The 14,077-nt window shown below is 31.9% G+C and overlaps 3 protein-coding genes across 5 annotated transcripts in view; 1 reads left to right on the top strand and 2 right to left on the bottom strand.

Annotated features, from left to right (window-relative positions):
• LOC21406699 (translation initiation factor eIF-2B subunit beta) overlaps positions 1 to 730 on the top strand; it is a 6,936-nt gene extending 6,206 nt beyond the window's left edge. Inside the window, exon 10 of one of the 2 annotated variants that reach the window (XM_024165346.1) lies at positions 174 to 730. The gene's annotated coding sequence lies outside the window, so the exon portion shown is untranslated. The remainder of the gene's footprint in view (positions 1 to 173) is intronic. The other variant, XM_010097656.2, reaches the window with a different exon arrangement.
• Positions 731 to 1,228: 498 nt separating this feature from the next.
• On the bottom strand, positions 1,229 to 4,755 carry LOC21406698 (F-box protein SKIP5). Its single transcript, XM_010097655.2, has 5 exons — positions 4,611 to 4,755; positions 3,328 to 3,472; positions 3,165 to 3,243; positions 2,123 to 2,181; positions 1,229 to 1,786 (listed from the first exon to the last, which is right to left on the bottom strand). Exons 1-5 carry the CDS (start codon positions 4,753 to 4,755, stop codon positions 1,438 to 1,440), a joined length of 777 nt encoding a protein of 258 aa, XP_010095957.1. The 3' UTR covers positions 1,229 to 1,437.
• A 2,853-nt stretch (positions 4,756 to 7,608) lies between these two features.
• LOC21406697 (probable plastid-lipid-associated protein 4, chloroplastic) lies at positions 7,609 to 13,039 on the bottom strand. Of its 2 annotated transcripts, XM_010097654.2 has the most exons (6): positions 12,655 to 13,039; positions 10,862 to 10,975; positions 10,182 to 10,280; positions 10,008 to 10,082; positions 8,563 to 8,630; positions 7,609 to 7,815 (listed from the first exon to the last, which is right to left on the bottom strand). In XM_010097654.2, the coding sequence occupies exons 1-6, from the start codon at positions 13,003 to 13,005 to the stop codon at positions 7,743 to 7,745; spliced, it is 780 nt and encodes a 259-aa protein (XP_010095956.1). In that variant the 5' UTR covers positions 13,006 to 13,039; the 3' UTR covers positions 7,609 to 7,742. The 2 variants fall into 2 exon arrangements, with proteins under 2 accessions (XP_010095956.1, XP_024021142.1); XM_024165374.1 differs by lacking the exons at positions 7,609 to 7,815; positions 8,563 to 8,630 and adding an exon at positions 9,251 to 9,498.
• Between the last annotated feature and the right edge of the window lie 1,038 nt (positions 13,040 to 14,077).

Genomic DNA, 14,077 nt, shown 5'->3' with positions numbered 1-14,077 from the left:
GGAAAAAAAAAAAAAAAAAAAAAAAAAAAAAGAAAAAAAAAAGGAAAGAAACTTGAAATTTCTTCACGTTATCATGTTACATGCTTTCTGGAGTTTCTTGTGACCTTGACATTTGCTTGTTCCTTTATCAATGTATCGTGAATAAATTGCTAACTGCTGTGACTTCTAAGTAGCTTATATGGAAGGATATGACATCATGACATGCTTGCTTCAGATGAATGTCGAGCTACTTTGGTTAGAATTGGATGGCTACCAAATCAAAATTTGTTGGTACCTTCATGAATATTTCTTTACAATTTACATTGCGGGGACGAATCACGTAAAAACATCGCAATCCAGGGGTTTAGCAGATCGAACCAGCAACTAAACTGTGCAAAAAGAAATTGGCCAATTTTGTGTTTGTGGCGATTTAGGGAACTTAGATGTGTACTGATGAGCTGAAGCAGAGAGGAAGGTCTTTTTTTGCGGTTGCCGAAGAGCCTTCGCAGAGTGCTGTTTTCTAGAACAAAGCTGTGCATATTGCACATATAGAACAAAACTATGCATATTGCACATATAGAACAGTGGAAACATTTTTTGTATTTGCTTACTGATCTTGTTGCATTTAACACTCAGTGTCTATGTCTATTATTTATGGACGGGTTTGAATTTAGCTGATTTTATATTTACTATGATGAAGTTTTCAAATTTGTTTAGATTTTTTTTTTTTTCAAATTATGGAAGATATGTGGAACCAAATCAACAAGACATGCCTTTGGCAAGTATGATATTGTTTAGTTTATTTTGCTTATGTTAAGCTATTACTCTTTACCAAACTAATGCTAAAATATTACCGTCAAATTAATGCATTTTGGTTGATTGGCGAGTTATCACGACATTAAACATGTAATTGGTTCTTATTTCTGGATTCCTCCCTTTTACCCTTAAAGAGGTGCTGTGTATTTTTTTTGTTATGGCTTTGTTTGGTGTGTCTTTTTCCTCTTATAATAACTAGATTATGTGATTTTCTTTCTACTAGTAAGAGGTTGACATAGCTACCCCTATCCACAAGCAATGACTTCCAAGGATCTATCTATTATGGTCATTTCTTTTGAAGATGATTTGTTTCTCATGAATCTGAATCTCCAATTGTTCTTGTTGGACGCATAAAGAAATCCAACCCCAGATTTGACACGCACATCATCTTTCTTTTATTATTTTATTTTTTATTCATTTTTGTTGTCGTGGCTTTTTTTTTTTTTTTTTTTTGGCTGGTGAAAGAATGGTTATCTACAATTGCATCTAAAAGAACTCTTAACACACAGACGCGTCTTTTTCTTTCCCTGTGAATATAAAATTGAGAGTTCTGAGAAACAATTGAATCTATTACTACAACAATATAAACACGGTTCAAATGGTAAGATAATGTTACACAGACCCAACAACAAATACAAGACATCATTGATGTTCCATGTCGAACCAGAAAAAGAGAGAAGTCCGAGCATAAATTACTCTAACTCGCTGCAATGCGAGGTCCCCACTTGTTGATACGGCCTTGGCGCCGCCTTCGATTCGTGTTTGAGAAACCGAAACACTGTCTCTATGGTATTTCTTCATAGAGGAAGAGAACACCTGGCCACTGGCTGTGCTCACGATGGGACAAGATAGGAAGTCCAAGGGATTTGACTCGCACTGAAGCACACAATCATCAATTGTAAGCCTTCCACTTCTATGAAGCAAGCAGCAGCCAAGCTCGGCCTTAACGGTTAAGTTTGCTAGTTTGCAGGTAGACAGGAATTCCAATGCACTGCCACCAAATAGAATGAACAGATTCTACCATGATATTTTGTTGTCCGTAATGAAAAGGTATAGCATTGTGTTTTGGGATAATAATAAAAACCTCCCCTCCTCCATGTTTAATCCAAATACAAGAATCTATTCCGTCTTTTAAAAAAAAATGTTGAGATTACCTCGTGTGTTTACAATTTAGGCCAAACTTCTAAAAGCGAGAAGAGATCTTAAAGCAACATAGCAGTTAAATGTAAGAGATAATGGCCTTATAAAAGTGAGTAGATCTTGTATAGCCACAAGAGATAATCGAGAAGAAAGAAAAAGGCAAAACATAAATGTAGATGTTGCAAACCTGTCTGAACCTCGAGAACAGATGAGAGTCGTCTCGTCAGGCAGCTCACCTCCACCGATCTGAAAAGGATATAACTTGAGAGGGAAGTTGGTAACAATAACAATATTTATTGCTTGTAAAAGTTATCGCTCTTCTCTGTTACGAGAAGATTAAGACAATCATGACAACCATATGTTAGAGAAGATCATCAACTATGAGAATGAAGTTTTGATCTATTTACTTCATCATGTACTTTGCAAAAAGGAGGATGCAGTGACTCTGTCCTTTTAATTTGTTTTCATTATTTTCCATAGGGAGGATGCAGTAAGATACTTGACAGAGAAGTAACAATTTTCAAATATCCAAGAATTCACCAAGCATGATTTGCAGTTTCAATAGTTTGCTTCACCGAATGTAAGTTGTTAAGACATGAATTAGCACCCAGAAATTCGAAAAATTAAGAATCTAGCCATGAGTTCCTTGCCATGAGCATTCAAGGAATTGTTATAACTAATTCTGTATATGAAATACTAGAAGCTACCACTAAAGCTGGGGTAAACCTATTGTAGCTTACAGCTATATAGTTGCCCAACTATGTCAAGTAGAGTTGAAAACATACATTCCAGTACAGACAGCTCGAGAAACAAATAATCACAAAATCAGAGGCTGCTATTGACACTTAGAGAACTGGTTTAACTCACTAGGAAACAATACGCGCGCGCGCGCGTGCACACACACACACACATCTCCATGGAAAGGACAGCTAGGAAAACGTAGAGGACTACCACTATCCTGATCCAAAAAGCAGACAAGCTTTCTATAGCACAACACAATTCTATCTCGCAAGTTGCATCAAAACAAGTGCAGTTACCCTAGAAAAGGCCAGTAAAATTGGGTCACAACACACTTCCTTGTCCGCAGAGATGTTTGGAAAAAGAAAAATTCTTTTGGCAAACAATAAAAAGTTATGCTTCAACAACAAAATAATACCGCCCGTTCAGACCAATGGATTTGAAATTACAAGCATGCACACAACAATGTTTTGAAGAACTTGAAGCAATACCAGGCAAAGCGGTTTTTTAATTTGAATATTAGAGGCCAAATGCTTCCCACCAGCTGCAATTAGAATTGTGTCGCCGGCCCTGTAATGAAAACGAAAATGAAATCCATCAAAGTTTAATACTTCCTTAAAGACAAACCACAGTGACAGTTTCTAAGTTACAAACCTTGCAGCAGCAACAGCTGTCTCAATGCTGGGAAAAGCACCAGGCTCTGATAAATCTGTGACAGATCGATCTACTCGCAACCACAGTCGAGGATGACATGCCAAGTATTTCCATCTGTGGCAAACCAGGGCGGTGTTATACCGATCTGCAAACTCAATAGCAACTTGTGACAGAAACTGGGTAAAATCACTCCATACACGCACTTCATATCTACTCTATATAAGAGAATTTCAATGTGATTCGAATATTGAAATTTGAAATACTGACAGAACCAATCTTGGTTTCCTCTAGAATCACATAGGAACTACAGATGATCAAGCTATGTAAAATCTTTGTGAAACCTCCCATTTGCTTAATTGAAATGTGGGAATCCACCCCATGTTTTTCTAAGCATACAAAATTCACCCCTAATGTCAAATTAAAATTAGCTGGGTGAAAAGACTTTTTTATTTTCCATAAAAGAAAGGTACATTAATGTTAAGAACAACAGCTTTGTTGAGTATTAATCAGAAATCAAAGTTTTCGAAAAACCACGGTTCATTACTTTCAAATGTTGGAAAAACTGAAAATCAAAGTAACGATCTGTGGTTTATAAACTTTGTTTCTTTTATAAAAGGTAATTTTGACTAAATCAGACACAGAGTGAACTTTATATGATGAATAAAACACAATAAATAATCTTAGCATTTTTGAAGATGCGGAGTAGATTTCAGCATTATAATCGAATGCATAAGAGATTTTTGTTATAGTCTCAACAAGAATATTATATCCAAGTGAAGTTTCTCTTTTTCAGTAATGCCCAAGAAAGACATCTGGAACAAACAAATTATAAATGGCGGCACGTTATAAGATAACTTAGGCAGCAACCCTTCTCCTCATTTCCATCAAACTGTACATCTTCAATATTGTTGCCTCGTAAAGTTATAATATAACTAAGGTAAAGAAGACATTTTCAGAACTACCCAAAAGGTTGGGGGAAAAAAAAAGATTGCCGTTTTCCATTCAATTTGATAATTCCTCTATCTTCTGTCAAATTGTCGTGTCCAATTGAACTTCTTCTTATTCTCCTAGTCCAGTGTCTCAATAAAAAGGCCAAAAAAAAAAAAAAAAAAATTTGAGGTCAATTTTCACCAAACTACAAAATTTGAGGTGAATCGAGGAAAATTGTTTTCTTTCATAGGAAATTACTTTCCTTTGAAGGGGAAAAAACGAAACCCTAAAAATGGAAGATGAAAAGCAAAAGAATAGTAAATGGTGATGTTGAAGAAAGAAAAAGGGGGTACCTGGGATAGGAGAGAGGAAGCTGAAGATGTGCATGAGAGAGCCATCGTCAAGATTGTTTATTAGAGCTGCTGCTGCTGCTGCTGATGATGATGATGATGATGAAGACTTTCTCTTTCCTCTCCTTCTCTCTTCCTCCAACTCCATCTCCAATCTCTCTCTCTCTCTCTCTCTCTCTCTTCTTTTTGGTCTTGTGAATGATTTTATTTCCGTTGATAAAATAAGAAGGAAAAAAAAACTTTTATTAAATTTAATCCTCATTTATTTTAACAATTTAAGGACTTGTTCTTTTAGAGTTTAACTTGAGTATAATTCTTGAGTTGAATTTGAGTTATAACTTGAGTTAAACTTGTAACTTGAGTTTGTATTTAGTTGTATACATTTAAGTTATGGTTTGAGATAAGAATCTTTTTGAGTTTGTGTTTGAGTGAGTCAAAACTTGAATTTGTATTTAGATAGTATTTTAATAAAAACTCAATGCTGATGAAAAATTTTAATAGAGTATATACGTCGGGTTTTATTCGTCTTTTTGTTGTCAACGCATAGAAAAAAAATTATCTCAATCAGAATTAAAACGAAAAAGTTATAGCATTTTTAAGAATAGAAAAAATATTGTTCATTAATTTGAGTTCGAGTTGAAGGAAAAATTTGAACTTGAATTTTAGTCATAAACTCGAGTTTGAACTCGAATTTAAACTCGAGTTTAAACTTAAAAAAATATGAACTCAAATAAAATTATAATTCGAGTTGATTTTTTTTGAATTTTTCACTCAAAAGAACAAGTCATAAATTTTAAAATGTAAATTTTTACAGTTAAAAATTGTTAATAAATATCATATTTAATTTTTTTATTATAATTAAATTTTTTTTAAAAAATCACATTTTAAAAAGCTTGAATGCGTAAAAGGAACGAGATTTATGATATTCATTTATTCAAACTGCCACGTCATCCTTTGACTTGATGACGTCGCCTATTTGAGTTTGCTCCTGGTTCCAGCGTAAGTTGTGGCTTTGACCTGTCTGTCCTACACCGTGTCTTCTGACATTTGGGCGCGGCAGTTCTCGTTTGCTTTTAATCATAAATTTAAATTTTGTGAAACAATAATTCGAATCTACAAAATAAACTCATGAGTAGATTTTTTTTTAAAATCTGCGCCTCAATATGTCTAAAGTAATCAATAATGAAAATATCATGTTGATAGAGTTGTCGAAAGTTGTGATTTACAGATAATGTTAATGGATATTCTGAGAAAAAATTAATATTTTTTAAAAAATCTAAAAGTTTATTTGTTAAAACTCTACAAAATGTCAGAACTATTAATATTACACAATTTAAACTAATTTAATAATAAAAATAATATATTTTTTTTATCAAGAAATGAGAGCTATGTCACATAGTATAATAGAGTACATAAGAGTAACTGCCTTTAACTGTATTTAACACCAAAACAAGTTTTTAACAGGTTTAAAAGCGTTAAGTAGGTTTCAATTCTAATTTAAACAATATATTTATCAATATATTACTCTTGAATACCTACATATATGTTTCTTGATTTTTCCCATCGTTAAATCATAAATTGAATATTGTTAGTTTATCCAACTTGCTGAGTAGTATTTATAGATGTGTAATGACATTTTAACACTAATTTATAGTGGATGATACACTAATATATCAAAGAAAACATATTGATTTTGTACATCTGAATTAGGCCTTATGTGAGAACTATATGGATTATATAACCATATGTTATATGAAATATGAACTTTGTCTAGTTTCTAAGTTCATGAATCAAAATTCAATAAAATTCTCATCAATTTGACTCATTTGAGTTGCTTCACGTCTTCTAATGTTGTTTTCTACTACTCAATTGTCACATTTTATTGAAAAAGAAGAGAAAAAAGGTACTACAAAATTAATTTTTGTGTAAAAAAGAAGATTTTTCTGATATTTTTGGACATTTTTCAAAAATATCATAGCCATTAACGGATATTTGCTAATATTGTGGATATTTTTGAATATTGTGGATATTTAGACGTTTTACGGATACTCTGAGAAGAATATCTTTCCTTTTATTATCTATATCAAGACTTCAAAACATGAATAATGTGGTGAAAATGTCTATAATGTCGTGGACATCTTCATCCATGAAAGTAACTGATCTAATCTTCATTTTAGCATTGGCGCCATGATATTAAATTTTAAAATGGATTGTGTCACTTGTTTAGGAAAGTAAAGTATGTCACTGAACGTACTTATTGATCTCTAGTAGATCTCAAGGTTCACCTCCTGAACTTTTTAGGTGCACTTATTTAGAAGTTAAATAAATAAATGCCTCTCGTTTTAAATAAATTAGTTAGGCACTAAATCTCATATGTCCTTATAGTAGTTGCTCAAAAAGAACAAAACATGGGAAAAAAAAAAGTGGAGAACTCCAAATCTCAAATATATTTAAAATACTTATTTTTCTAAAGAAAGAAAAAACATACTATAGAAAAAGTTTAATTGCGATAAATATGTCGATATTTTTCGAAACATATATGCCTAGGTTTATATCTTATATGTGTAATTAGTATCTCTTAATTAAGTTCGACTTTTGGTATTAGTATTCATATTGCAAAAGGTTGACTCCAAACATGGTATTTCGGTTGTCTGAGAGTTAGAATTCTTTCAATAACCTTCAGAAAAACCAGCAATAGAAATTCCAGATCACAAACAAACAAACGCATCTCATTTTATTACTTGCATTAAGATATAATTTAATAATTTGTATAATATTTGTAATAACTTTATTTTGAAGCCCTTGATATTAGTAGTCATTAGAGGTAGAAATTTACAATATTTGTATTTTTCACGCTTGCATATATCTCATAGAAAACCAATAAAAGGTCACGATATTATTCCACAAACCTTTATTCTATTATATGACATACTTTTAGTATGTGTTTATCATTCGCTTGTTCTTTTAATTTGTTACATTTTTTATACAGCTATAATTAAAATACAAATAGCAACATATTTGGGAAAAAAAGAAAATCCGAAAACTGAACGCGCAATTTACAACTTAGTTATGACTCTGCTAAAAATAGAAAAATCTGAGATTTTCGTGAAACCCCCAAACTTTACAAAGGCATTATCAAAGAGGAACCCTATAGAATGAATCGACCATTTTCAAAATGAAAAGGTTCCCTCTATCACCTCTTGATATTCTGGATGGAAAAGATAAAAAGCATCACTATGCATAACAAAGACCAAAAAGACTAAAAAGAGAATAACAAAGAAAATAATAAGACAACACAAGTTACATGTGCATATAAGACGGTTTTTAATAGAAATATAACAAATCCTTTTAGACACAAACGAATTCTCTTTACAAGCTGTATATTATGGACAGAAAAAGATAAAGAAAGCTTCGAAGATGCGATATTTCCAATTAAATGTTGCGAAAAGAAAATCGTATGAGAAATTTTCTGTTACAAGCTATTATGCACTGAAAAAAGATCCAAGGATATGATAGAAATCAAATTGGAAATCAAATAGAAATTGAAAGAAATAAATGACCTTTGATTCGAGAGTTAGGCCACACCTCTCCAATAATCTCTAATCTACTGCTAATACTTTCCAAAACATGCATGAAAAACTCTAATCTTCCCCTAACAACCTTCTTAAACTCAGTCTCCCACTAATGACCTTGTCAATTTACCAAACTGCTCCTGTTCTTAATTCTTAAACCTACGCCTATAATACGTTTTCAGCCCCTCCCTTCCAAGTCTAACAGGATAATAGAAAAAGACTGTATGCACATGCCAAAGAACAAAAAGGATAACAAGAAAGTTATCAAGAAAATACAGAATATCTGAATATATAGAAGATGTAACTTTTGATTAATGCAATTCTGAGTTGATAACTTTCTATTGCAATTCAAAACAATGAGAGTGGGAGTTATCAAAACTAACCGTAATTCTTCATCCAAGTACGTAATTTCCAATTGACCACGGCCACTTCCACGAGATTTAATAGGAATCTGTGAAGCACAACAGGACTAGTGTCAAACAAATTCTGTCGACGAAAACAGATTCCTGTTGTGAAAAATCGTAACGCAAGTATATGCTATCGCAATCAAGTAATATAATAGTGAATAAGAATATCGTCCCACGAGAATTATTGTTTACTAATTACCGAAATTATATTAACCCTAATTTTATTTGAATAATCCAAAATAGAGTTTATAAAATTAAGTTAAGTAAAACTAAAACGATTAAATAAATTAAACAATGCTAAGCAATGGAAGAAAATTCAATAGATTAAGACTCTAGGGTTTCCGATTTCACCAAAATTAATCCTGTTCAAATTCTCATAATTTAAGAAAATTAACATTCAATCATATACTGATAGCAATTTCTTTAAAGCAATTATTATTCTTTCTCAAACAATAATAATATTAATCCAACAAGCAAACTCTACATCTCTGTCAGACTTCTAAACCTGTTGAAAATCATTAAGTGCAAGAAATTTAAAAGAACTGCTCAAGCATCATAAATATCTCTATACTATGAACAACTCATGGTATTTCAGTTAAGAACTTATTTAATAATCACCTCTCGGTCTCAAATCAAATACAAAATCATGTAATAGTTGGCCAAACAATCACAAAGAACAAAAACAAACATAAAAACTAACAAAACCCTCAAAAACCAACTAGATATTAAGTGTAAAACAATACTAAATGAGCGAGTAAAACTCACTCATCAATTCCCCTTACAAGCTAGTATGGAAGGCAAAAGATATCAAAGCCTCCAAGAGAAGAGACAGATTCCCGGTTCATAGATCTTACGACGGAAAATCGTTAGTCTATTATGCACAGAAAAAGTTCCAAGAACTCCGCAAGAGATCTAAAAATCCAAAAGAAAATATATTCTTTAACAAGAAAAGTCAAATTTTACGATTGAACTAATATTTATCGTAATTCACTTGTGGTACCCCAACCGTTAAACGAATACATCATCTTGAATCTCGACTCTATATTCTATATTTTTGTCTAAAATATGTACACCAAAAGACTATTCTTTAGCACTGACGCCCATTTATTTCTGCTTCCATGTTGTTTTCTATATTTCTTATTTCTACGAAGTGATCATTTCAACAATTGCTTATATTTTGGCACAATTTAATCTTCAGGCCAACACCATCGGTTTATCAGCTTAGTATTCAAGAGTGAATTTAGTATACTAGTTCGGCCTAAATTTGTCATGAGTAAGTTAATAAAACGGTCGTCTGATTACTTTATTTAAGTGTTGAAACTCTTTGCCTAAGAAACCAAATATTGTTCGAAGAGAAAAAAAGATACAAAATAAAAAAAACAAAATGAAAAGAGGGATAAGCTTAGCATGATATTACTTACCAGGCTAGCAATTTTGAAAGAATCAAATTTAACGGCCACCCTTCTTGAGTTTAAAGGTACCAGATTAGCTGTTGCCTACCAAGATATCAAGAGAAGGAGATGGATAATGATACTAACGCATGCTGCATTGGAGAATAAACCAAAATGTTAAAAAGCTATATAAACAAGAATAACCTGATTGAAGAATGGCCATGTTTCCATATTTTGAGCCCTTAACGTATCCACGTTAATCGCCTGGTAGATTTTTCCATTCGGTCTTAGGAACTTTGGCCTCTGCAACGGGAATATCATGCATGATTACATATAAAATTTTGAGCGTAATTACATGAAGAGAACTCTTTTGTAAAATTACATGAAAAAAAAAGGAAAAACAAATAGTATGGTCCATATAAAGAGAACTGTTTCCTGCATCAATCAACTGTAGATTTATAGCAGTGCTTAACTTCATCCTGGTAGTACTATTTAAAGGTATATCTGCACCAGATGTAAGCACGCTTGCAATGCTATTTGTATCTTCTTATCTTCAAGGAAACCATAAACTTTTCTGGTCTAAATTCCGATCTATTAAATTTACCACGACGCGCGACTTATGGGGCTTAAGCCTGGAAAGAAAATAACAACACCGACTTTTATATATCCAAAGATGTTCTTCCCTATCAGAGTTATTGGAAATTACATGGACCATAGGACAATAGCCTTTTAATGAGCAATAATATGAACAATACAAGTCAACAATCTCGAAGATTATTCAAGACTGATCTAAGAGAACCCAACTCGACAACTAACATAGAAATTATTTATAGGAAAACAACACAAAAGTCAGCAGAAAAGCGTAACTGAAAAGGCCACCATACTTGTGTTTGCAGAAGTGATTTGGATGTCGTATATAGAAGTTCCCATTTTCCATTCAGCAGATTGGACTTGAGAGGATTCTTTATTTTATTCAACTTCTCAAGCTTGCGTGCAATCTGATCAAAACCAATGTACAAATCATGGAAATAACAAACATCACTCTTCCAATAGTATCATGTAAGTGTGATAGTTTATTCTCTAAACTTTTTTTTTTTTTTTTGCCGATCAGTCTGTAAACTTATTTTATTATTATATTTTTTAGGAGAAAGAGAAAAATAGGTCAAGACTTGAGATAAATTAAAATTAATAGGCCAATAGTTTACATAAGTTAATAAATAGACCAAATTACTGTTTTTGTCCATAACTTGTCTGGTTATGAACCATAACTTGACAAGTTATTGTCCATAAACCACGGTTTTTGTCCATAACTTGTCTGACTATGAAATATAACTTAACAAGTTTGTCCATAACTTATCTGATTATGAACCATAACTTAACAAGTTATGACTTATTAATTTTTATAACTAAAAATTGACCTATATACTTCCTTAAGTTTTTCATATTGGCCTATTTTCTTCTATTTTCGATATTTTTTTTAGCAATTTTGGTCTCTAACCATAAAACCGTCTCTTCAATACATTGAGAAACCTTAAAAATACAAACATTTTGCATTCAATGTGACTATTTTTATAAAATTTCAAGTTATCATGCAATGGCCCGTGACTATCTTTCAAACATTTGTCGTCAATAGGGACCAAAACTGCCATAATAATAAGCTCAGTGACTAATCGGCAAATAAAAAAGTTTTGTGGTCAAATTATCACTTTACGAAAAGTTCAAGACCAATAGTGTTAAAACCGTATTGGTCCCGTTTATTTTACTGATTCGAGTTTTACTACAGTAAAAAATTCTCAGAACCAGTCACATCAAATTTTTTTACTACAGTAAAAAACTCTCACATAAAATCACATCTTAATTCAAATTAAAAACTCGAATCAACAAACTAAACTGACCTTAAAAAGATTTCGTATTTTAGTAGCATAGTAGACTACAAGATAAGCACACACAAGCCAGTTACCAAGGTTTGTGTGTGCAGTGTGCTATAATCAAGTTCACTTAGGTTCCTATAGGCTTTCTTTTTCACAGTTAGTGTTTTCTTCTTGATTTGAATATAAAAATAATTAGCTTATCGCTTAACAGTATAAGCTTTTGAGCTTAATATAAAATATTGATGGCCCCTTCTTCACAATTGAAGTTTTAAATTTGAACTTTTAGAATAATTGATAAATTAACATGGTATTAAAGTATTGCGTTCAAACTTCTATAATTGTGTTCTCTTTGTTATCATACTTCAATATTTTAGTCTCGTTCAGTTTGTTGATTTGAATTTTTAATTCGAGTTGATATGCGATTTTATGTGAGAGTTTTTAACTGTAATAAAAAGTTAAAAATGACTTTTTATAAGAATTTTTAACTATAATAAAATTAGAATTAAAAATTAAATCGGTGAAACGATGTTTCCTACTTGTAATTAAATAACAATTTTTTTTTTTTTTAAATTACGCGGCCTTCTTTTTTGTTCGGATTTCATATCACCTTTTGTTGATTTTTGACAAGCCATTTACATGGCACAAATCTAAAACTCCAATATCCATCCCATTAATCCAAATATGAGATTTTTCCATGGCATTTTTCAAAATTTCTCAAACTAACATTGTTGGGAGAATCGGTACACCAAAGGTTAAAACGGATTGGAAATTCCTAAAAAGGTAAAACCCAAATGGATATATATCACCTGTTCTACGCGGTCTTGGTCCTCGGGAGTAGCACCGGCGCCTCTATCAAGTGGAGGAGCTATGGTGTCGTACAGCTCCTGTTTGAGGCTCTGAATGTCGTTTTTTGGTTTTGTGAGAAAACCAGAGAAGAAAGAAACTTGGGTTCTCCACTTGAAAGATTCTGCAATTAGAACTTCGTTGTTATTTGAGAATTTGTTGTTGTTAAGTTTCAGTGGGATTGAGGAGAGGAAATTTGGCTTGGATTTTAAGAAAGAAATGGATGGAGAATAGAAATTGGAGAGGATTTTGGGAAAGAGGTGATGAGTATCTATCCCACTCGTAATCGCAACAGTAGTTGGAGTGAGAGCCATTGATTGAATATGTCAGTTTAGTTGGCTTGGCCTTTTTCAGATATCGTGAATAAATAAATATTAAGAAAATAAAAATATCTCTCATAGTCCGCTTTATTAATAATCTCAATTTTTATCATTAAATTTGAATAAAATTATATCATATTAAAAAAATATAAAATAAATAAATTTTAAAATAGATTTAATTGTTAAAAAATAAGAGGTTATATGTAATCTATTTTTAGAGAGAGAGAAAATTATGATGAATACTCAATTTCTATTTCTTTAATTCTGCATATGGATTTAAATGCCATAAAAAAACAAATAGCACTATGTAAATTTTTTAATCAATTTTAAATTTTATTATTTAAGTCATTAAAAAATATGTTAGTAGGTTATTTTTTTTGAGATTTTTTTTTGGTATTTTTTATATAAATAGATTATCGGTGGTAATTTATTTTTTAACTATTAAATTTATAAATAGACTATTAACGATTCTTTATTTTTTAACTGTTAAATTTATATCAAAATCTATATAATCTACATATTTTTTTAATTTAATGTAATTTTAATTATAAAAAATTGTTATTATCAAGGGACCGAAACTTCCTATTTTTTATATTATATAAAATATTTTTTATATTATAGTAAGATAGCCTTCATATTCTGCAAGAATGTTTTTTAGAATATTTTTTCTCAACAAAAATCGATCATGATCGTTGACTCGGCCGTCATAGGAGAAGTCGAGTTGCAGCGGCAAAGAAGAAAATGAAGCCTCACGCCAATGTGCTTGACATATGGCCGGTTCTCACGTCTGCGCGTCGTCGGAGTAGCGACGTCTTCATTAGCGAAAGGGAGAGAAGATGTCAAATGGAGATCTTCAATGTGTCACGAAGACGACGACGCCTTCAGCGGCGTGGACTTCGACGAGCTCCGATTGCCGGTGCGATTGAAGAGGGAGATGAAGAGTCAAAGAAAGAAGATGAGAGAGAGAGAGAGTGAGGGAGACAAGAGAGAGAGAGAAGACGAAAGAGAGAGAGAGAGAGAGAGAGAGTGAGGGAGACGAAGAGATAGATAAACAGAGAGGGAGAAA

This window comes from Morus notabilis, unplaced genomic scaffold (assembly GCF_000414095.1).
Source record: "Morus notabilis unplaced genomic scaffold, ASM41409v2 Scaffold179, whole genome shotgun sequence".
Classification (NCBI taxonomy): Eukaryota; Viridiplantae; Streptophyta; class Magnoliopsida; order Rosales; family Moraceae; genus Morus; species Morus notabilis.
This window is presented reverse-complemented; position numbering and strand designations above follow the sequence as displayed.